General features: G+C 38.2%; 1 protein-coding gene across 2 annotated transcripts in view; it reads left to right on the top strand.

The window, feature by feature from the left end:
• BAG4 (BAG cochaperone 4) overlaps positions 1-16,919 on the top strand; it is a 28,969-nt gene extending 12,050 nt beyond the window's left edge. The window contains exons 2-5 of one of the 2 annotated variants that reach the window (XM_002917232.4): positions 4,004-4,111; positions 14,147-14,401; positions 14,924-15,178; positions 15,907-16,919. In XM_002917232.4, coding sequence (XP_002917278.1) covers positions 4,004-4,111; positions 14,147-14,401; positions 14,924-15,178; positions 15,907-16,392 — 1,104 coding nt within the window. In that variant the 3' untranslated portion in view covers positions 16,393-16,919. The remainder of the gene's footprint in view (positions 1-4,003; positions 4,112-14,146; positions 14,402-14,923; positions 15,179-15,906) is intronic. The other variant, XM_034647721.1, reaches the window with a different exon arrangement.
• Positions 16,920-24,229: the final 7,310 nt, after the last annotated feature.

The following is a 24,229-nucleotide window of genomic DNA, read 5'->3' as shown; positions in this document are numbered from 1 at the left end:
AACTACCCACAAAGAAAGTCTAAGCCCAGGTGGGCTACTGAATTCTACCAAACATTTAAAGAACTGATACACCAGTTCTTCACAAATAGTTCTAAGAAATAGGAGAGAACACTTCTAGCTCATTCTATGAAGCCATTATTACCCTGATACCAAACCAGACAAAGACATCACAAGAAAAGAAAATGGGCCAATATCTCTTATGAATATGGATGCGGAAGTCCTCAAAAAAAAAAAATAGGGGCGCCTGGGTGGCACAGCGGTTAAGCGTCTGCCTTCGGCTCAGGGCGTGATCCCGGCGTTGTGGGATCGAGCCCCACGTCAGGCTCCTCTGCTGTGAGCCTGCTTCTTCCTCTCCCACTCCCCCTGCTTGTGTTCCCTCTCTCGCTGGCTGTCTCTATCTCTGTCAAATAAATAAATAAAATCTTAAAAAAAAAAAATAAACCAAATCCAGCAAACCATAAAAGAATGATATAGCATGACCAAGTAAAATTTATCACAGGAATGCAAAGTTGGTTTAACATCTGAAAATCAATGTAATATTACCATATCAATAAAAAAACCTCTACAAATATTTCAATAGATGTAGAAAAAGCATTCGACAAAATCCAACACTCTTTCTTGATAAAATCACTGCAGGAATACAAGGAAATTTCTCCAGTCTGATAAAGGGCATCCATAAAACATCCACAGCCAACTGCATATTTAGTGATGCAAGACTGGATGCTTTTCTCTAAGATCAGGAACAAGATGAGGATATCTTCCCTTGCCACTACTATTCAACATTGTCCTTAGGGCAATTGGGCAAGAAAAAGAAAGAAAAAGACATATGTAACCTGTATGTCTATATGGAATAGAATTGAGAGTCCAGAAATAAATTCATGTGTCTGTGGTCAAGTGATTTTTGGTAAAGATGCTAAGACCATTTAATAGAGGGACAGAATAGTCTGTGGCACAACATACAAAACCATGACAACTGGATAGCCATATACAATCCATAAAGTTGGACTCTTACACCATATATAAAAGTTAGCTCAAAATGGATCATAGACATAAATGTAAGAGCTAAAACTATGAAACTCTTAGAAGAAACAAGGAGTAGATCTTCAGTACTTTGGATTTGGCAGTGGTTGTGTTACCAAGAGTTAGATGTAAAAGGAAAGAAGCCTTGGTTCCTTTTTGCTGCCACAGTGAAAAATTACAGGATGGCAAAATGAAAGTAAAGCAGAGCAGTTTTATTTTATTTTTTTTTTAAAGATTTTATTTATTTATTTGACAGAGATAGAGACAGCCAGCGAGAGAGGGAACACAAGCAGGGGGAGTGGGAGAGGAAGAAGCAGGCTCATAGCAGAAGAGCCTGATGTGGGGCTCGATCCCAGAACGCCGGGATCACGCCCTGAGCTGAAGGCAGATGGTTAACGGCTGTGCCACCCAGGCGCCCCAGAAGAGCGGTTTTATTAAAGCACACTGCAAGGGGGCAGCGGGCCAGTCAAGAGAAACCCTGGCCCTGGAAACTCCTTCGGGGGTGGGGGCTGGAACAGTTTTTTTCTTTTGGATAGGTTCTAGGGTCTTGGCAACATTTGAGTGACAGGACTGCATTACGTGATAATTAGTCAACTACATGTCCTTTCTCAAGAGGTACTGGAATGCCTGAATGGGGTAGGAAACAGCCCCCCCCCAATTTTTTTTTTTTTAAAGATTTTATTTATTTATTTGACACAGAGAGAGAGCACAGGCAGGGGGAGCTGCAGGCTGAGGGAGAGGGAGAAGCAGGCTTCCTGCTGAGCACAGAGCGTGATGCCGGGCTCCATGGCAGGACCCTGGGATCATGACCTGAACCAAAGGCAGACGCTTAATCAACTGAGCCACCCAAGCGCCCCGTTTTTTAACTTTTTATATTATAAACTTTTAATTATATGTAGAGTAGAGAGACTAGTATAATAAAACTCCCAGATAACTATCACTCACCTTAGGCAATTATTGGGTAGGTTATCGTTAATCTTATTGATTTATATGCCTACTCATTTGCTAGTTAGTTATGGTAGTTTAAATATATATTTAAATATTTGTTTAGGATAGTCTTAAGGGCAGGTTTGTGTTGTAATGGGGGTGATCTGCTCGACTAGGAAGAGTAGAGAAAAGGCTAATAACTACAGGAATGAAATTCTTTAGAAGGTAAGAGGTTTTGTGGTCCACAGCCATGTGGAGGGATTGGCTTTTAATAGGGCCAAAGGCACTTCACACTTTCTGGGAAGACAATGGCAGACAGGGTGCATTTGATTTAGTAAGTGCGTTTCTGTCTGATGGCTTCTTCCTTTTTTTTTTTTTTTTTAAGGTGAACTATGTGATAAAACTTGTCAGCTGAAAAATGAGGGATAGACTAAAAGGATATTGGAGATTTGGCGGGGGGAGAGTGAAATAGTTGTTCTGGAGAGTGAGGTGAACATCCATCCTAAGGGAGTGTGATACAGTTGCTAGGCAGTGCTGTGTCTACTTGAGATTTGTGGTCCCTAATTGAGAAAGAAACCAGAGAGCTCTGGTGTTTCTCTCCACCAGTATTTAGGGGAAGTGCAGATGTGAAGTCAGTGGACAGTTGGGTTTAAACTGGGTTGGGTTTTTGCAGGGTGAGTGTATCTGAGGGAAGCAATGGCAAAGGATTAGGTGTTGGGAATCTGAGTTAAGGAAGGAAGTGAGGACATGGGTTGGGTGAAGGATAGGAGGGTGAACTAGTGAAAATGTAGGGTACCAGAGAAAGTGGGTCAGTAGGAGAGAACAGAAACCAGGGTAGTTCTGGAGATTTAGGTATTCACCACCACTGAGGTGAGTCATCTTCAGCTCTTGTCTTTTCATCTCCACTACTCAGGATTCAGATTTTTGGTAGACAGAAATCAATTAATTAGCCAAATGCTTGCCCTTTAACCAGGGAAAGGGAGGGAGGGCATTAATTGGGGGCGTCTGCCTGCTTGAGAAATTTAGTAGTTAGGTTCTGAAGTTTGCCTGTAAAATTTTTTAAAATCTTGCTATTCTCTAGTTTCTGTATTATGTAAAGGAGATGCTACTTGCCCAACTTGTATAATGTCATATGGAATAATTAGGTGTTTTGAAAACAAAGCATTATGAAACTGATAAGTAGTCCAGTTAGGCTAAGATGGTGATAATTAAACTCTCAGTGATTACAACTGCCAATGAATTTCTTTGTGAAACAATTTGAAGATCTTGTTTAAGCTTAAAACTAAAACTATAAAGTTCAAAGCAAAGTAACTTGTAGGATAACACATATACATTAAACTAGACTCTAAAAACTTTTGAGTTGATCTAGTCTCTTGGAGTTTATTGGCTTGTTGCAAATCATTGCATTAACTCTTGAATTGGAGTGCAAAGCTGTAGAGATTAACGTCAAAGCTAGATTTTCTTCTTGGAGTGGTAATTGTTCTTTATCAATTCCTGATACTTGGGTTAAGTTGTAGGCTGCCAGCAGGAACGTAGCCATAACAGAAAGTAAAGGAATAGGAAAGAACTAGTGTGACAGGCAAAAGAGTATTGAAGATTTGTGTGTTTGAAGTAAAGTTCAGTAGTAATATTTTCAAGTTCCAGAGTTGTTGAGATAGGCAAATATTGTTCTTAACAGTGGCAAAGAACTATAATCTTGTTGCACAAATTAAATTGGTAGTGATGGGGTTGATGATTGGAGAGGGATAAAGGAATCTAGGTCTCTGGTTTTGCTAATCATGTTGGCATGGTAGAATTCCTTTATATGTCATTTGGTATCATAATGCATAAGAACAGGCTTTTGATAGATAGTCAATAATTGCTTTGTTTTAGGGCATGTGATTTACCATGTAGAACTTCAGCATCAATTTGATAATGAGAATTTAATAATGAGTGATTTTATAGTAGGGTTCTGCTTTTTTCTGTTGCTTTTTTAAAAAAATAATTATAGCTGCCTCTGTCAACTTTTCATTATGATATAAGAATAATATTAAAAGTGATTTTTTTCCCCCCTTAGGACCAGCCACCATATTCTAGCTACAATTCTAACTATTGGAATTCTCCTGCACGACCTAGGGCTCCATATCCAAGTACATATCCTGTAAGACCGGAAATGCAAGGCCAGGTATGATCTAAAATTGACAGTCTTCCTGAATTTTTTTAAAAAGATTTTATTTTATTTTTTATTTTATTTTATTTTATTTTTTTTTAAAGTTTTTATTTATTTATTTGACAGAGATAGAGACAGCCAGTGAGAGAGGGAACACAAGCAGGGGGAGCGGGAGAGGAAGAAGCAGGCTCCCAGCGGAATAGCCCGATGTGGGGCTCGATCCCAGAACGCTGGGATCATGCCCTGAGCCGAAGGCAGACACTTAACGACTGAGCCACCCAGGCGCCCCTAAAGATTTTATTTATTTTAGAGAGAGAGCAGCAAGCAGGGGGAGGAGTAGAGGGGGAAGAAGAGGGAGGGAGAAAGAATCTCAAGCAGATTTCAGGCTGAGCTCAGAGCCTGACCTGGGGCTTGATCTCAGGACCCTGAGATCATGACCTGAGCCAAAACCAAGAGCACTCAACCAACTGAGCCACCCAGGCGCTCCCTGAATTTTTTCTCAATGTATTGATTTATTTTCAAAACTTGTGGCGATTTCATAGCAGCAGTGTGTGGGGTTTTGTTATTTAATGGACTCTGTCTTAATGTTTTTGGCTCAGAAGTAAGGAAATATCTTGACAAATATTATCTATAGCAAAGGTAGCTTGAGGCATAATAGATTATTTCTTAGGACCTGGAAACAATAAACATAAAATGTACTTACTTTTATAAGTTTTAAGTTTGACTTTTTTTTTTGAAATATAATTGACATGTAATATTATATTGGTTTCAGGTATATAATGAAATGATTCGATATTTGTATATATTGTGAAATGATCACCACAATTAACTCTGTTTAACATCTGTCACCACATATAATTTTTTTTCTAATGAGAACTTTTACAATTTGTTTTGTTAGCAACTTTCAAATATGCAATACAGTATTAACTATAGTCACCGTGCTGTATATTACATTCTTATGACTTATTTATTTTATAGCTAGAAGTTTGTCCCTTTTGACCTCCTTCATCCGTTTGTACCCTTGGCCCTGCCTCTATTCTCTGATTGTAGGATTTTCTTTTTTTTTTTTTTTTAAGGATTCCACATATAAGTGAGATCATATGATATTTGTCTTTCTCTGACTTCCATCCATGTTGTTGCAAATGGCAAGATTTCCTTTTTTATGGCTGAATGATAATAAATTGTTTATGTATACACCACATTTTCTTTATTCATCCATTGAGACACTTAGGTTGCTTCCATATTTTGGCTATTGTAAATAATGCTGCAGTGAACACAGGATGCAGATATCTTTTCAAGTTAGTGTATTTGTTTCCTTTGGATATATTATAAGTAGTGGCGTTGCTGGATCATTCTATTTTTAATTTTTTGAGGAACCTCTAAACTGTTTTCTTTCCATAGTGGCTGTACCAATTTACATTCCCACCAACAGTGCACAAGGGATTTTCTTCATATCCTCACCAACGTTTATTATTTCTTGTCTTTTTGATACTAGCCATTTTAACAAGTATGGGGTGATACCTTGTTGTGGTTTGGTTTGCATTTCCCTGATGACGAGTGATGTTGAGCACCTTTAACGTACCTGTTGGCCATCTGTATGTCTTCTTTGGAAAAGTGTCTGTTCAGGTTGTCTGCCTGTATTCTAATAGGATTGTTTGTTTTTTTGCTGCTGAATTTCATGAGTACTTTATATATTTTAGAAATTAACTCCTTATCAAACATGATTTGAGAATATTTTCTTCCATTTAGTAGGTTGCCTTTGTATTCTGTTGGTGGTTTCCTTTGCTGTGCAGAAGCTTTTTAGTTTGATGTAGTTCCACTTGTTATTTTTACTTTTGTTGCCTTTCCTTTTGGTGTCAAAAAAATTGTAATCTTACGAGAAATACTTAATTTTAAATATTTCAAGTATACTGCAAAAGTGCAGAAAATCTGTCTATCTTTTTATCCAGCACCTAGCTTTTTCGGTTCTTCATTTGGCTACATTTGTTTCAGGTTCTTTTTTTTTTTTTTTAAGATTTAATTTTTTATTTGACAGAGAACGAGTGAGCACAAGCAGGGGGAGCTGCAGGCAGAGGGAGAGGGAGAAGCAGGCTTTCTGCTGAGCAGGGAGCCCTCCTTGGGGCTTGATCCCAATACCCTGAGATCATGACCTGAGCCGAAGGCAGATGCTTAACTTACTGAGCCACCCAGGGACCCCTTGTTTCAGATTTTTAAAAAGAAACAAAACAAATACAATTGAAGCGACATATAACATTTCTTTCCTTTTCCTGAAGTTATATTTATTATCTCATATGTGTTGTTATGCTGGTACTACTTGTAAGTGCATTTACATGGTATGATCACGTTTTTAAACTCGGTATGAGTGGTTTCATAATAGTATTCTCCTGCAGCTTGCTTTTTTATGCAACACTGTTTTTTACTTTTTTATTGTACATATTTGAGGCAAGAACTTCCCTGAGGTATGGAATTTTGGGGTTTTGGTATGTATGCTTATTAAATATAGCTAAATTATTTTTCCACAATACCATTGTGGAAATGAGGAAATGTTTACAAAGTTAGTCATCCATAATCTGGCAACCTTAGTAAGGCAATAATTGTCACATATGCATATTTCCTTCCATTTTTTTTCTGTCTAGATACCATATTTCTATATGCAAATAATTTTTATTTTTTTATAATTTTATTTTAAGTAATCTCTCCACCCAATGTGGGGCTTAAACTCACAACCCCAAGATCAAGAGTTGCATGCTCTTCTGACTGAGCCAGCCAGGCACCCCCTGAAAATAATTTTTAAAAACATGATTGTAGGGGCGCCTGGGTGGCGCAGTGGTTGAGCGTCTGCCTTCGGCTCAGGGCTTGATCCCAGTGTTCTGGGTTCGAGCCCCACATCGGGCTCCTCCACTAAGAGCCTGCTTCTTCCTCTCCCACTCCCCTTGCTGTGTTCCCTCTCTCGCTGGCTGTCTCTCTCTGTCAAATAAATAAATAAATAAAATATTTAAAAAAAATAAAAAATAAAAACATGATTGTAGTATATATAATTTTTTAAAAAAGTAGTCTCTCCACCCAACGTGGGGCTTGAACTCCCAACCCCAAGATCAAGAGTCTCATGCTCCACCAACTGAGCCAGCCAGGTGCCCCTGTAGTATATACAGTTTTAAAGTGGCTACATTTAAGCAGCTTTCAGAGAATTTGAATTTTAGATCCAGGTCAGAATTCTCTGTAAACTGATGTTCTCTGTAGAATTAAATTTTCAGATCATCATAAAGTATACTAATGTAATTCTCCTGATATTCAAATTCTGTTCTGATTTTCTGGTGGTATGGAGGCTGGAATAATGAAAATAAGTTTCTTTATGGGGCTGAATAATTAATTCATTTAAAAAATCATGTTCCCTTTTTTCTCAATAATTTGGTGATACATTCCTTTAAGACTGATTTTGAGCTAGAAGAGTTTATTAAAGTTAGAGCAAGATATACTTATGTACTTAAAGAAAACGTAAAAGCAGTTGATTTTTCATTTTTTTATTATAATAATATTTTTTATTATGTTAGTCACCATATAGTACATCCCTAGTTTCTGATGTAAAGTTCCATGATTCATTACTTGCGTTAACACCCAGTGCACCATTCAATACGTGCCCTCCTTAATACCCATCACCAGCCTATCCCATTCCCCTACCCCCCTCCCCTCTGAAGCCCTCAGTTTGTTTCCCAGAGTCCATAGTCTCTCATGGTTCATTCCCCCTTCTGTTTACCCCTGCTTTCTTCTTCCCTTTCTTTTCCTACTGATCTTCCTACTTCTTATATTCCATAAATGAGTGAAACCATATAATTGTCTTTCTCTGCTTGACTTATTTCGCTTAGCATTATCTCCTCCAGTCCCATCCATGTTGCAGCAGATGTTGAGAAATCGTTCCTTTCGATGGCTGAGTAATATTCCATTGTATATATGGACCACATCTTCTTAATCCAGTCATCTGTTGAAGGGCATCTCAGCTCCTTCCACGATTTAGCTATTGTGGACAATGCTGCTATGAGCATTGGGGTGCATATGGCCCTTCTCTTCACTATGTCTGTATCTTTGGGGTAAATACCCAGTAGTGCAATTGCTGGATCATAGGGTAGCTCAATTTTTAACTTTTTAAGGGACCTCCACACTGTTTTCCAGANTCCACACTGTTTTCCAGAGTGGCTGTACCAACTTGCATTCCCACCAACAATGTAGGAGGGATCCCCTTTCTTCACATTCTCTCCAGTAATTGTTGTTTCTTGCCTTGTCAATTTCTGCCATTCTAACTGGTGTAAGGTGGTATCTCAATGTGGTTTTGATTTGAATTTCCCTGATGGCTAATGATTTTGAACATTTTTTCATGTGTCTGTTAGCCATTTGTATGTCTTCATTGGAAAAGTGTCTGTTCATATCTTCTGCCCATTTTATGATTTGTTTATTTGTTTCTCGTGTATTGAGTTTGAGAAGTTCTTTGTAGATCTTGGATACCAGTCCTTTATCTGTGGTGTCCTTTGCAAATATATTCTCCCATTCCGTGGGCTGTCTCTTAGTTTTTTTGACTGTTTCCTTGGCTGTGCAGAAGCTCTTTATCCTGATAAAGTCCCATAAGTTCATTTTATCTTTTATTTCTCTTGCCTTTGGAGATGTGTCGTGAAAAAGGTTGCTCTGGCCGATGTCATAGAAGTTGTTGCCTATGTTCTCCTCTAGAATTTTGATGGATTCCTGTCTCACATTGAGGTCTTTCATCCATTTGGAGTTTATTTTTGTGTATGGTGTGAGAGAGTGGTCAAGTTTCATTCTTTTGCATGTAGCTGTCCAATTTTCCCAGCACCATTTATTGAAGAGACTGTCTTTTTTCCACCGGATGTTTTTTCCTGCTTTATCAAAGATTAGTTGCCCAAAGAGCCGAGGGTCCATTTCTGGGTTCTCTATTCTGTTCCATTGGTCGATGTGTCTGTTTTTGTGCCAGTACCATGCTGTCTTTGTGATCACAGCTTTGTAGTACAGCTCGAAATCCGGCATTGTGATGCCCCCAGCTTTGTTTTTCCTTTTCAACAATTCCTTGGTGATTCGGGGCCTTTTCTGGTTCCACACGGATTTAAGGGCTGTTTGTTCAAGTTCTTTGAAAAATGTCCTCGGTATTTTGATCGGGATAGCATTGAAAGTGTAGATTGCTCTGGGTAGTATGGACATTTTAACTATGTTAATTCTTCCAATCCATGAGCATGGAATATTTTTCCATCTTTTTATGTCTTCCTCAATATCTTTCAAAAGTGATCTATAGTTTCTAGCATATAGGTCCTTTACGTCTCTGGTTAAGTTAATTCCAAGGTAACGTATGGTTTTTGGTGTTATTGTAAATGGGATGGATTCCCTAATTTCTCTTTCTTCAGTCTCGTTATTCGTGTATAGAAATGCAACTGATTTCTGGGCATTGATTTTGTATCCTGCCACCTTACTGAATTGTTCTATAACTTCTAATAGTTTGGGAGTGGATTCCTTTGGGTTTTCCATATAGAGTATCATGTCATCTGCAAAGAGAGACAGTTTGACTTCTTCTTTGCCGATTTGGATACCTTTGATCCCTTTTTGTCTTCTGATTGCTGTTGCAAGGACTTCTAGTACTATGTTGAATAATAGTGGCGAGAGTGGGCATCCTTGTCGTGTTCCTGATCTTAAGGGAAAGGCTTCCAGCTTTTCCCCATTGAGAATGATATTCACTGTAGGCTTTTCTTGGATGGTTTATATGAAATTGAGGAATGTACCCTCTATTCCTACACTCTGAAGGGTTTTAAACAGGAAACGATGCTGTATTTTGTCAAATGTTTTTTCTGCATCGAGAGGATCATATGGTTCTTCACTCATTTCTTTTTGATATGATCTGTCACACTGATCGATTTGCAGATGTTGAACCACGCTTGCATCCCAGGGATGAATCCCACTTGGTCATGATGGATAATCCTTTTAATGTACTGTTGGATCCTATTAGCTAGGATCTTGTTGAGAATTTTGGCGTCCATGTTCATCAGGGATATCAGTCTGTAATTCCCCTTTTTGTTGGGGTCTTTCCCTGGTTTGGGGTTCAAGGTAATATTGGCCTCATAGAATGAGTTTAGTAGTTTTCCTTCTGTTTCTATTTTTTGAAACAGCCAGGAGAATAGGTATTATTTCTTCTTTGAATGTTTGGTAGAATTCCCCGGGGAATCCATCAGGCCCTGGAGTCTTGTTTTTCGGGAGGTTTTTGATCACTGCTTCAATCTCTTCATAATTAATTGGTTCTGTTTAAAAAATCGGTTTCTTCCTGTTTCAGTCTTGGTAGTTTATAGGTTTCCAGGAAGGCATCCATTTCTTCCAGGTTGTTTAATTTATTGGCATAAAGCTGTTGATAAAAGTTTCTAATGATCCTTCCTATTTCATTGGTGTTGGTTGTGACCTCTTCCTTTTCATTCATAATTTTATTAATTTGGGTCCTTTCTCTATTCTTTTGAATAAGTCTTGCCAGTGGCTTATCGATCTAATTTATTCTTTCAAAGAACCAGCTTCTAGTTCTGTTGATCTGCTCTACTGTGCTCCTGGTTTCTAATTCATTGGTCTCTGCTCTAATCTTGATCAACTGATAAGCAGTTGATTTTTCATAATGATTATGTGTACATGAACTTTAGGATAAGGTTGATAGGAGATCGTGGAATACAAAATAAAGAAAAAAATCGTGTTACTGCTTAACACAAACTTCCATTTTACTTGTGTCATCTGCATTCCTATGACTGAAATTGAGAAGCAGGCATTGTTATTGCTAATGTGATATGCTTGTGGCTTGGCCATATTTCATAAAATTCACCCTTTAAATGTACAGTTCAGTTGTTTTTAGCCTATTCACAAGGTTGTGCAGCTGTCATCGCTGTCTATTCCAGAAGATTTTCATCACCCCAGTTAGAAACTATATACCCCCCCCCGTTTTTCTTTTCCCTTAGCCCCTGGCAACCTTTAATATACTTGTTATTTCTATTAGTTTGCCTATTCTGAACATGTCACATAAACAGAATCATATAATGTTTGATATCTTATGACTGGTTTCTTTCTTTTAGCATATAACGTTCATCCATATTGTAGCAATGTAGTTACTGATACTTCTTTCTGTGGCCAAGTACTATCTATTCAATGTACATACCACGTTTATTTTATCCATTCATGAGTTGATTAAAATTTGAGATTTTTTTTCACTTTTTGGCTGTTATGAATAATGCTGTTATAAACATATGTGTGTAATTTTTACATGGACATACTTTTTTCCAGATCTCTTTGTTATATATATGTAGGAGTGGAGATGCTGGGTCATATGGTAGCCCTGCTGTGTTTAACAATTTGAGGAACTGGCAATGTTCTAACAAAGAACACTGAAGTCCTTTTTTTTTTTTCTTAAGAGATTTTATTTATTTATTTGCTAGAGCAAGTGAAAGAGAGAGAGTACAAGCATTGGGGAGGGGTGGAGAGAGAGAGAGAGAAGCAGACTCCCTGTCAAGCAGGGAGCCCAATGTGGGGCTCGATCCCAGAACCCTGGGTACATGACCTGAGCCGAAGGCAGATGCTTAACCAACTGAGCCACCTAGTTGTCCCGAAAACTGAAGATAGCATTCTGAATTGAGAAACCATGATACAAAAAGACATTGGTCAGAACCTGTAACACTTCTTCATTTAATTTGAAGGAGAACTGAGTTGTAAAATACAGCCTATTAAGAACCATGGTCAGGAGCTTCGGTGAGACAAAAATTGGAATAGTTCTTTAAGTAGAAATATGGCATGAGGAATCAAGCTATGAATGATCATAGATTTAGCAATTTCAAAAAAGGGTGTTAGAGAAATCCGAGTTGATATCAACTGCTGATGATTATGAACTCTTGGAGTACTTATGTGGTGAGACTTTCCATGTTTTTCATGAGAAGCACCACGGGAGGAGTTCTGCTGCTTAGAGGTACTCTGTTGTTGCTTGAATTGGGTTTGTTCGCTGTGAAATGGACAGGGAATTCACTGAACAGTATATCGCTTTCACCCTGCACAATCAGGGTGAAGGGCAGAGGGAGAAGCAGACTCCCCGCTGAGCAGGGAGCCCAACATGGGACTTGATCCTGGGTCTCTGGGATCATGACCTGAGCCGAAGGTAGATTCTTAACTGTCTAAGCCATCCAGATGCCCTAAAATAAATCTTTAAAGAAAAAAAAAAAAGAGTTTATTTCTTGTAGTTGCTGTTATGTTTTATCTTTCGGCATATCAGCTGTTTTCAAATTATAGCTTATTGTCATTAGATACAAGTTTCCCTTCATTAAAATAGTCTACTTGGACACTGATGAAGTTGCTGTGGTCCCAGCAGCCCACTGGATTCTAGACACACTTGGGATTCCATAACATTTTTAAAAAAGATTTTATTTCTTTATTTGAGAGAGAGAGCACACGTGAGTTGGGGGAGGAGGAGAGGGAGAGGGACAAGTAGACTCCCCACTAAGTGTGGATCCCTTGACCCTGAGACCCAAGCCAAAATCAAGAGCCAGGTGCCCAACTGACTGAGCCACCCAGGTGCCCCTTTCTGACATTTTTAATAGCATAATTTTTTTTTTTTTACTACCAAAGTAGTGGAATTTCATTACTAACTATTTGGAAAATAAAGAAAAGGGGGGGAACACTAATTCTGCCATCCTAATAGATCTGTATTTTGGTAAATTTGTTTTCCCTTTCCCTATTATGTTTACACAGCTTTAAACTTATTGTACATGCACTTTAAAAAAAAAGATTATTTTAGAGGGAGAGAGAGAGAGAGAGAGACCTCACACGAGTGGGGGGAGGGGTAGAGAGAGAAGGAAAGGAAGAGAATCTCAAGCAGACTCCCTGCTGAGCACGGAGCCGAACATGGGGCTCCATCCCAAGACCCTAAGATCATGACCTGAGCCGAAATCAAGAGTCAGATGCTTAACCAACAGCCACCCAGTTACTCCGCACATACACTCTTTTGTATGACTTTTTATCATATGTACTTTCCATGTTATAGGGTGAAATAACAGGTGAAGTTTTTTTTTTTAATATTAAGGAAATTTTCAAACAATCAGAAAGAGAATAGCACAGTAATCTATGTACTTATCTCAGCTTCAGTAAGTATCAGTACACAGCCATCTTGTTTCATCTGTATCCTTGAATTATTTTGAAGCAAATTCCAGACATATTGTTTTACTTGTAAATACTCAAGTGTATATCTTTAAAAAATAAGGTAGTTTTAAAAACATAATGCCATTATTAAAACTTAAAAAAACTAAAAATAATTCTGTAATATTATTAAGTGGTCAGTTCTAACAGTGAATTTTTTTTAAAAGATTTTATTTATTTATTTGAGAGAGAGAGTGAGCAAGAGAGAGCACAAGCCAGGAGAGAGGCAAAGGGAGAGGGAGAAGCAGGCTCCCTGCCGAGCAGGGAGGCTGATGCAGGGCTCCATCCCAGGACCCCAGGATCATGACCTGAGCTGAGGGCAAATGCATAACCGACTGAGCCACCTAGGCGCCCCTCTAACAGTGAATTTTAAGACAATAAAATTCCCTCAATGAATAGTCCATTATGTACTCAATCATTCTATTATTATAGGACATTTAGGTTGTTTACAATTTTGTGTGATTATAAATAATGGTATGTTGAAGAAATTCACACCTGTAACTTTTTCTCTAGTTGATCTTTTTTTTTTTTTTAAAGATTTTATTTATTCATTTGACAGAGAGACAGCCAGCGAGAGAGGGAACACAAGCAAGGGGAGTGGGAGAGGAAGAAGCAGGCTCCCAGCAGAGCAGGGAGCCCGATGTGGGGCTCAATCCCAGGACCCTGGGATTGTAACCTGAGTTGAAGGCAGACGCATAACCGACTGAGCCACCCAGGCACCTGGGAGTTCATAGTTTCATTAGTTACTGATCTTTTTCCTTCCCAAATTTTTCAAAGTTGTATATTAAGTCAGGGCATTTCAGTTCTTCTATTCAGTCATCTTTTTTTTCTTTCAACTTTGCTTTTTTACAGAGTTTGAATTCTTACACAAATGGAGTATATGGCTCACCGTACCACACCGGTCCTGCGGCAAATACTGCCTCATACTCTGGGACTTATTACGCACCTGGATATACTCAGACCAATTACTCCCCAGAGGTTCCAAGCACTTACCGTTCACCTGGCAACAGCCCAGCCCCAGTCTGTCGTTGGCTGTATCCTCAGCAGGACTGCCAGACTGAAGCAGCCCCTCTTAGGGGACAGGTTCCAGGATATCCTGCTTCACAGGTGAGCAGTTTTCTGTTGGGTTTTTATTTTTTAATATTCTGTGAGTGAGGGGTGCCTGGGTGGCTCAGTCAGTTAAGCGTCCGCCTCTTGGTCGTAAGTTCAAGCCCTGCGTTGGGTTCCACACTGGGTGTGGAGCCTACTTTAAAAAAAATTCTATTAGTGATACCATGTTTATGGTCCACTTCAAGGGGAGTTCTAATACATCTTTGTGCTTCCTAATAGCATGTGGGTCCACTTATTTATAATATCATGGGACAGACTTATGCTGTGCTTTAGCCAGCCGTAACTCCTTCTGAGTTTGATTGTCACTAAATTTGCCCCTTGTATCTTTGGAACCAAGCTTTTTTTTTTGGTTTAGAGAAATCACTACAGCTGACTGGAGATGCTCCAGCTTAGCTCAGTAGCAGCTAAAGTATACTCTGTTAAGCAGAGAGGAAGCATCTCAGTCTGTTTAGAGTATTTTCATTACTTTGTTAAGTTTTTTTTAGCAGTGACCAGCATATTTCCTTCCTCTCAATCTAGAACCCTGGAATGACCCTGCCCCATTATCCTTATGGGGATGGTAATCGTAGTGTTCCACAACCAGGACCAACTGTACGACCACAGGAGGACTCATGGGCTTCTCCCGGTGCTTATGGAATGGGAACTCGTTACCCCTGGCCTTCAGCTGCCCCCTCAGCACCACCTGGGAGTCTCTACATGAGTGAGAGTACTTCACCATGGCCTAGCAGCAGCTCTCCTCAGTCACCTCCCTCACCACCACCCCATCAGCCCAAGGTAGGAGACCTTCTAAACGTTCTTTGGGTGTTTGGGTAATTGAGAGAGCACACGATGGACATTTTCTGCATTGGTGTGGATTAAATGGGGACTAATCACAAAAAATTGGTGATTACTACCTATAGCTTTACATAGCCCAGTTTCTTTTTTTCTTTTAATAAACTTCATTTTTTAGAGCAGTTTCAGGTTCACATCTTTTTTGTAAAAGACAGAAAAATGCTCATTTACTCTTTGTTGTACTATCTGAATGTTAAACAAAGTAAAAGATGTATTTTATTACCTCAATCTGTAGACAGAAGATGATACCAATGTGAAATTGTATAAACCATAGACTTGAACATCATTTGCCTGTGGCTAGGTTCCTTTTTAAGACCTGTCTTAAGGTTTTAACTCTTTAAGGGAAAAACCATCTAATTCCTATTTATTAAGTCATTGTGGATTGTGAGGTGGGAAGGGTAGATTATGAGGTGTTCATGATCATGAGCACTTCAGGGTAGATTCCAGCCATTATTCTCAGGAATTCTCTGCCATTTACTTGACAGAGCACTCCTTTTATCTTTTTAGGGTTGTGTTTTTCTCAAATGATTAAGGAGGGAGGTCCAGTTTTATTAGTGGGGAATCTTTTCATGTACCTTCATGGTCAGGTGAAAGATGTGGGCTAACAAATCTGTTGTTGATGGATTCCCATTAAAACAGCTCTTTTCCCCTCTTTGCTCTCTCACTCCAAGGATTCCTCATACCCCTATAGCCAATCAGATCAAGGCCTGAACCGGCACAACTTTCCTTGCACTGTGCATCAGTACGAGTCCTCGGGAACAATGAACAATGATAATTCAGATCTTTTGGATTCCCAAGTCCAGTATAGCGCTGGACCTCAGCTGTATGGTAATGCCAGCAACGAACACCCCAGCAATCAAGATCAAAGTGATAATCTTCCTGAAGAGTGTTTATCTTCAGATGAAGGTCCTCCCCCAAGTATTAAAAAAATTATGCATGTGCTGGAGAAGGTCCAGTGTCTGGAGCACGAGGTAGAAGAGTTCGTAGGGAAAAAGACAGACAAAGCATACTGGCTCCTGGAAGAAATGCTAACCAAGGGACTTTTGGAACTGGATTCAGTTGAAACTGGGGGCCAGGACTCTGTCCGGCAGGCCAGGAAAGAGGCTGTTTGTAAAATCCAGGCCATACTGGAAAAACTGGAAAAAAAAGGCTTATGAAGGACTTAGAACAAAGGGGAAGCCTGTTACTAACTTGACCAAAGAACTCTTGAGTTTGGTTAATTAACCCTCTTTTTGAAATGCTTGTTGGTGACGAGAAGCAATACATTCCAACTTTCCTTTGATTAAAACTTGAAAAACTGGTAAAGGACTTGAAAGAACATTTTAGTTATGAGTTGTTTTCAGTTTTCAGACCAATGAATGTAATAGGAAACTGTGGAGTTACCGTTATTGCCACGTAGACTCACTCCTTAAGAAATTTGTGGATATCTACAAGCTGCTTCTTATCTGCAGGAGGGAAACACGCTTTATGTAACAGGCTTATCAAAAATCTACCAGATGAGACTGGATATAATCTGGGGCAAACAGGCTCTGTTTTTTTAACCATCTGGATTACTTGTCACATTTTTGTACATTGTGACTGCTTTCAGCATACACTTCATGTGTAAAGTACAGCTTGGACTTTAGCCTTCTTGGACCTCTGTTTTGTTTTGTTATTTGCAGTTCACAAATATAGTATAATTCTCTACTTCTTGGTACGTTTTGTAGTAATATGTTTAATATAATTATTCAAGAGACTATATTGACAGCCAGATAGTATTGGCAGTTCTGAATGAATTTATATCTTTTCACCACTTGAACATATTGCAGTGTGTAGTGAGTTCTTGAGCTAAATTGTCTCTTTTTTTGTATAGATTATTAGGGTAGAGTTTTACCACTTCTACTTTTCATGTTAATAGTGGAAGGCGAATTGGGAGATGGCAAGGGCACAGGAATGAAATGTTTGTGTCCATTTTCTCTTTTGCTTTTTTATTGGTTTTGGATAAAGATCCACCTTGAAATTTCCTTCCCCCACCCCCTAATTATCTTTTCACTGCTGCTGCTTCCATGTAGAGCATTACGATAGATACAGATGAAAAATTAAAGCCACAATGAGAATAAATAACTGCAAAAGTAATAAATGTGACCATTTGGAAATGCGTTTCTCTATCTAAAATAATTAGTTTGACCGTGAAGATCCCTATGAGCAGACTTCAGCTCAGTTTATAGTTGAAAACAATGAGGGTAATAAAGGATTCATGCTCAGGGAATGAATCAGCCATAGCTAGAGTGGGAAGTTTTCTTCTTTTAAAGGTAGATTTGATGTTTACCTTTATTTCCCTAGGATAAATTGTTTTATAAAAAAGATGTTTATTACCATTAATAACGGTCATTACAGAGCCAGATTTGAGAAAGGGATATTGAAAGGGTCTTAGCTGGGCCTGCTCGGGTAGCTCTATGCTGTGGTGTGGAAGAGACTTAGGTAAATGACTTACTTTTTCTATCGAAGTGAGTTCTAGTATACAGTATCTGTTATTGGAAAAACAGCTCTTTCTTAATAAGATATCCAAGTGATTACTGTTTTTTCTAGACTCATTAGTCTAGTGATAATAGACTAGTCTATTAGTGATAATAAATCTATCAGCCATCTCCTCTCCCTTTTTTTTTTTTTTTTTTTTGGTTAAGTAGGCTCCATGCCATGGAAGTCCAGTGTGGGGCTTGAACTCCCAACCCTGAGATCAAGACCTGAGCTGAAATCAAGGGTTGGCCACCCAACCGACTGAGCCACCTAGGTGCCCCCATCTCCTCTCCTTTTAAACAAAACCAGACAAATATATATGATGAGAAGAAATGGAGTAAAAATATTGGCTGGGTCTTATGGGTGGGATGTGTGACTTTATGAGATAATATGGTGACAATTTTATTCTAGGATTTTTGTTTTTGGCCTAATACAGGAATGTTAAAAAAAGGCTTTCTATGAAAAATTAGGAAATTGTACTTGAAACTAAAAATTTAGAAGGGGGAGAACGTTAAAGCCAACTTAAAGGAAACCCGGTGAGACAGTGACTCAGTGACTAATTCAGGAGAGAACACTGTTATTTAACCGAGGGCCCAAAATATCAATTTCCGTGAAGTCTCAGTTTTTACACACACACACAAACGCACCTATATGTGTATGGTTTTTAGTTTGTTTTTTTTTAAATTTTATTTTATTATATTATGTTAATCACCATTTAGCAGTTTTTTTGAATTTTGAGATAATTTTGGACCTCCCAAAGACTTGTAAAATTAGTAGTTTCTATACTCTTCTCTGAACTTCCCCTTATGTTAACATCTTATATAACCATAGAACAATTGTCAAATTAATAAATTAGCCTTGATACAATACTGTTAACTGAAGTAGAGAGTTTAAAAAGTAGAGATTTTCTTGGTCTTTTCACGGATGTCCTTTTACTGTTCCAAGATCCCCTGCAGGATTCTACCTTGCATTTAGTTGTCATGTCTCCATAGTGTCCTCCCAGTCTGTGACAGTGTATCATGGCACCTGATGTCATAATGTGTTTCTGTTGTTGTTAACCTTAATCGCTATCTAGGGTAGTGTCTGCTAGGATTCTCTACTGTAAAATTCCTACGTTTTTCTTTGTAGTGACTAAATATTTGCTGGAGATACTTTGAGACTATGCAAATGTTTCTGGTTAAACTATTGCCCATTCATTTTCGTGTCCACTGCCAGATCTTGCTTGTGTCAGTTACTACTGTGGTGTTCTAATGGTGATTTTCTGTTTCTTTCATTTCTTCTACGTGTACTAATTGGAATTCTTCTGTAAGAAAGGGTTATCACATTTGGATTTATATTTTTAATAAGATATTCAGGATCAGTACAAACTTAGAACTTAAAGATGTAAACCATGTTAAGATGATTCCATATACCAATATCAAAGAAAGGAAAGTTTTGGTAACCTGCTTCAGAAAATATAATGAACTTAAGAAGGAAAATAGTATCTATCGTTTGTGGGTTTGGTTCAATATTTGACCTAGTATGGACTCCAGATTGAATTCAAAATTTTCTTGGAGTTTCACATCTGGACTTTCTAAAAGTCTCTAAATTTGTATTACTTTGGGGATAGTTTTTGTCAAAATCTTGAATATAGTTAGACCTGGCATGTTAAATACAGCTATGTCTTCTTTATAATAAGCCATCATTGTTTCACATATAAATGCCAATATAAATGTTTAGACAAATATGCCCTCATGAAGTATCTGGATGGCGGGTTATGCTTGTCTCTACATTGTTGGTATGGAATTCTTCTAAATGCTTTCAAAAATAGGGTTTTGAAAACAGTTCTTTAGTCGTCAATGTAATACCGTTAAAGGTAGGTAGATTTAAAATAAAGTTGAAGACTATAGATTAAATTGCATTTACAAAAAAGATTTTGGGGAGATGGATAGTTGATGAGTGGAATTTTTCTTTTTCATCTTTTTTTTTTTCTTTTTAAGAAAATTATAAGCTTAAAGACTCAATTCTGTGGAAGTTAAAAGGGTAAAGCGTCAATTCTGTGACAGCGACCATGCTCCTGCTCCCAGTCCCTTGTTTTCTTCTGCAAAAGCATGCACTTTTGTATTTTGAATCTTAACAAATTCTCTCCATATTTTTGTTGTTGTTCTGTTGTTTTTTTAGTTGCTGTATCATTTATTTCTGCTCTAATCTTTATTATTTCCCTCCTTCTGCTGCTTTTGGGTTTTGTTTGTTCTTTTTCTAGCTCCCTTAGGTGTTATCTCCATATTTTAAATTTTTATTTATTTTTTTTAAGTAATCTGTACACCCATTATGGGGCTTGAACTTACAACCCCAAGATCAAGAGTTGCGCACTCCACCGACTGAGCCAGCCAGGCACCTTTCCATATTTTTTTAATGACACAATTGTATTGCTTTTATCAATTTTAGGTCATTTCTACTAATTTTCTATTATAGAGGCTGAAGGTTGGGTTTATCTTTCTGCTCTTAACCATACACACATCTCAGTCCTCATCCCCCAAACTCAAAATCCCCCCTAGTTATAGGATGATTTTGTTGTACATTATTATGACCATGTAAATGCTAACTAGAGCTGAGTCGTGTTGTAAACCATGATTACTTTTCCTTTCCTGAACAACTCCTTCTTTTCCCTGCAGTTAATCATTTATTTACTGCGTTTGCTCATATAGCTAATTTGACCTCAAGCCCTCTATCATGTGTAAATCTTCTTTTAAGATGTTCAGACAGATAGTTTAGTAATTTCAAACTCCTGAAGAAGTCTACCCTGGAGCCTTCTGACTGGAGAACTGGTATGTTCTGATTGTGTATTATCATTCTGGGATCTTCTACTTATCCTGGGGATTCTTTTTGCTTCTCCTGCTGGTTTCCTGTTTTCTGTAGTTTATGTCTTTCTCTTAATTTATTCCCTCAGTTTGGAAGAGCATGTTTTCCAGTAACTTCCTGCAAAAGGGTGCAGGAGAAATAGTTTTTTTTTACATCTTACATATTTGAAAATGTATTTTCATGATCCTTTGTATAAAACCCTTTTCTTTGGAGGCTTGTATGATATTTTTGTCCCTTGTGTTCTGAAATTTCCTAACAGTGTAGCTTTGGTGTGGGTCTATTTTTGTGCATTTTACTGGGCACATTTCATTCTGGAAACTCATATCCTAAGTCTTATGACATTGTCTTGATTTTGTGTTTTAATTTTCCCCCCTCCATCACCCTCATCTGTTAACTCTTTATAGAATTCCTGCTGTTTCTGTTGTAGACCTCTTAGACTGGTTCTTTTTTTTTTTTTTTTTTAAGAGAGAGGGAGAGTGTGTGGGGTGGGGGGGACAGAGGGAGAGAGAAAATCTTAAGCAGGGTTCATGCCCAGTGCAGAGCCCAACACGGGGCTCAGTCTCATGATCCTGAGATCAAGACCTGAGCTGAAATCAAGAGTCGGATGCTTAAGGCAGTGAGCCACCCAGGTGCCCCCAGACTGGTTCTTTGATCACTTTTCTTTTTTACTTTTTGCCTTTCTGCTGTACTTTGCAGGAGGTTTACTCACTTTACCTTCTAAATCTTCATTGAATTTTAGATTTCTACTATTTATTTTTAAATTTTAAGAATTTTTTTGTGTTCCTTTATGGAATTCTGCTTTTGTTTTTGGTTGTAGTATCTTCTATCTCTGAGGACTATTAATGATAATTTCTCAGTGTTTCCTTTTTACTGAATAATGGATTCCTCCATAATTGCTTTTTTCCTTTCTGTTTTGATCTCCATCTTTATCTTGTTAGAGAGATTTTCTCAAATGTCTGTTAGTTCTTGGTTGTGTTTTCTAGTGGAGACCCAAGATTGTTTCTAGAAAATGCTTCCTCACTATATCGTTTTTATTTTTTCATATTTGTTAGAAGGGAATGGCTCTTTTAAATCTGAAATTAGGAAGGGAGGATTGTCTGAATAATTTTCATCCTGTGTGTAAATGGGAGGTTTTATACTCCCATGTGGCTTTTCTCACCAGGAGTGAAACTCACTCTCACTCCTCTGAGAGTGAGGATTTAGGGGTTTCAGGGATCAGGGCATATTTTCTTTTTTTCTTTCTTTTTCTTTTTTTTTTTTTTAATATTTTATTTATTTATTCGATAGAGATGGAGACAGCCAGCGAGAGAGGGAACACAAGCAGGGGGAGTGGGAGAGGAAGAAGCAGGCTCATAGCGGGAAGAGCCTGATGTGGGGCTCGATCCCATAACTCCGGGATCACGCCCTGAGCCGAAGGCAGATGCTTAACCGCTGTGCCACCCAGGCGCCCCCAGGGCATATTTTGTTTGCCAACCCTTAAATGTCTTTTGATTTTGCAATATATACTTTGTCTTCATAGGCTAATGTTAAGAGTAGTATTGTCTAATAAATTATAGGACTCCTAGTTACATTTGGATTTCAGATAAGTAACAAATCATTTTTAAAAAATGATTATGTTCCAAATATTGTATGGGACATACTAATACTAAAAATGACTATTTTCCTGAAATTCAGATTTATTGGAGGTACTGTATTTTTTGAAGTTTTTGAGATACTTGTAGATTCACATGCAATTTTAAGAAATAATGCACAGCTTTCATGTACTCTTTACCCGGTTTCTTGCAATGGTAATATTTTGCAAAACTTAACTGCAGTGTCACAACGAGCGTATTGACACTGATGCAGTCAAGAAACAGAACAATTCCACCACCACATTTATTCTTACTATTGACCTTTCATAGGCACACCTACTTCTCCTTTCCCACCATACTAAACCTGTGGCAATCACTAACCTGTTTTCCATTTCTGATTTTGCCATTTTGAGAATGTTATATAAGTAGACTTGTACAGTACTGTAACCATTAGAGACTGGCTTTGTTTTACTCAGGATAATTCTCTGGAGAGCCATTCCAGTTGTTTCCTATATCAGTAGTTCTTTTTTATTGCTAAGTAGTAGTCTGTGATACGGAGATACCACAGTTTAACCACTCACCTATTGAAGACATCTGAGTCGTTTCCGATTTGGGGCTGTTATGAATAAAGCTGCTATGTACATTCATGTACAGGTTTTTGTGTGGACATGGTTTTCATTTCTTTGGGGAAAATGCCCAGGAATGCAGCTCTGGGCCATAGTGTAGTTGCATGCTTAAGTTTGTAGGAAATTACCAAACTTTTCTAGAGTGGCTGCACTATTTTACATTCCCACCAGCATGGATGAATTTCTCTGCATCCTTGCCAGTATTTGATGGTGTCACTATTTTTTTATTTTAGGCGTTCCGATAGATGTGTAGTGATACCTCATTGTGGTTGAATTTGCATTTCCTTAGTAGTTAATGATGTTGAACATCTCTGCACGTGCTTATTTGCCACCCGTGTATTCTCTCCTGTGAAATGTCTTGTGTCTTTTGCTCATTTTAGGGGGATTTATTTTAATAAGCTGCTTATTTTAGAGTAGTTTAGATTTACAGAAGACTTACAATGCTACAGAGTTCCTTTATATTCTGCATTCTATTAACACTTTAAATTAGTATTGTACATTTGACACAATTAATGGACCAATAAGGATAGATTCTCATTAGCTAAAATGCATACTTTCTTCAGATTTCCTTAGTTTTTACCTAACAACCTTTTCCTCTTCCAGGATCCCATTCAGAATACCACATTACATTTAGTAATCATATCTTCTTACGAGCCCATTTGCTGTGACAGTTTCTCAGACTTTCCTTGTTTTTGATGACCATGACCGTCTTGAGGAGTGCTGGTCAGATATTTTGTAGACTGCCCCTCAGCTGGGATTTGTCTGGTGTTTTTCTCCTATACACTGGGGCTGTGGGTTTTTGGGAGGAAGACCACAGAGGTAAGTGTCCATCTCATGTATCAAATAACTTACACTGTTGATGTTAACCTTAATCACCTGGCTGAGGTAGTGTTTGTTAGGTTTCTCCACCATAAAATTACTTTCTTTTCCCCTTTTTCCTACTGTACTCTTTGGAAGGAAGTCCTTATACACAGCTCCACACTTAAGGAGTAGGGAGTTATCCTCCACCTCCTCGAGAGTGTTTATCTACGTAAAGTATTTGGAATTTCCCTGCAAGGGATATTCGTCTGTTCTCCCATTTGTTTGTTTAATCAATTTATATCAGTATGGATTCATAGATATTTATTTTATACTTTGTGTTATGATCTAATACTACCTTATTTTGTTGCTCAGGTTCTCTTGCTTTGGCTATGGGAGCTCTCTCAGTTGTGTCCTTTTGACATACCCCATCATTGTGTGTGGCTTTTTCCCCCCACCCCCTTCCCTTACTTTCTGGCACTAGAAGAATTTCCAGGCTCATCTTATATATTTTCTGTTCTAGTTTTAGAATGAATTATTTCTCCAAGAAGCCGTGGTTCCTGTTATTGAAAAATGGTATTGAAACCAAACTTAGGCTCTATCATCCTCATTGCTGAATTTTGAGAATTCTTTTTTAGAGACAAGTCCCTTGTCGGATGTGT

Source organism: Ailuropoda melanoleuca, chromosome 18 (genome assembly GCF_002007445.2).
Source record: "Ailuropoda melanoleuca isolate Jingjing chromosome 18, ASM200744v2, whole genome shotgun sequence".
Taxonomy (NCBI): domain Eukaryota; kingdom Metazoa; phylum Chordata; class Mammalia; order Carnivora; family Ursidae; genus Ailuropoda; species Ailuropoda melanoleuca.
The sequence above is the reverse complement of the archived record's forward strand: the minus strand, read 5'-3'. Positions and strand labels throughout refer to the sequence as shown.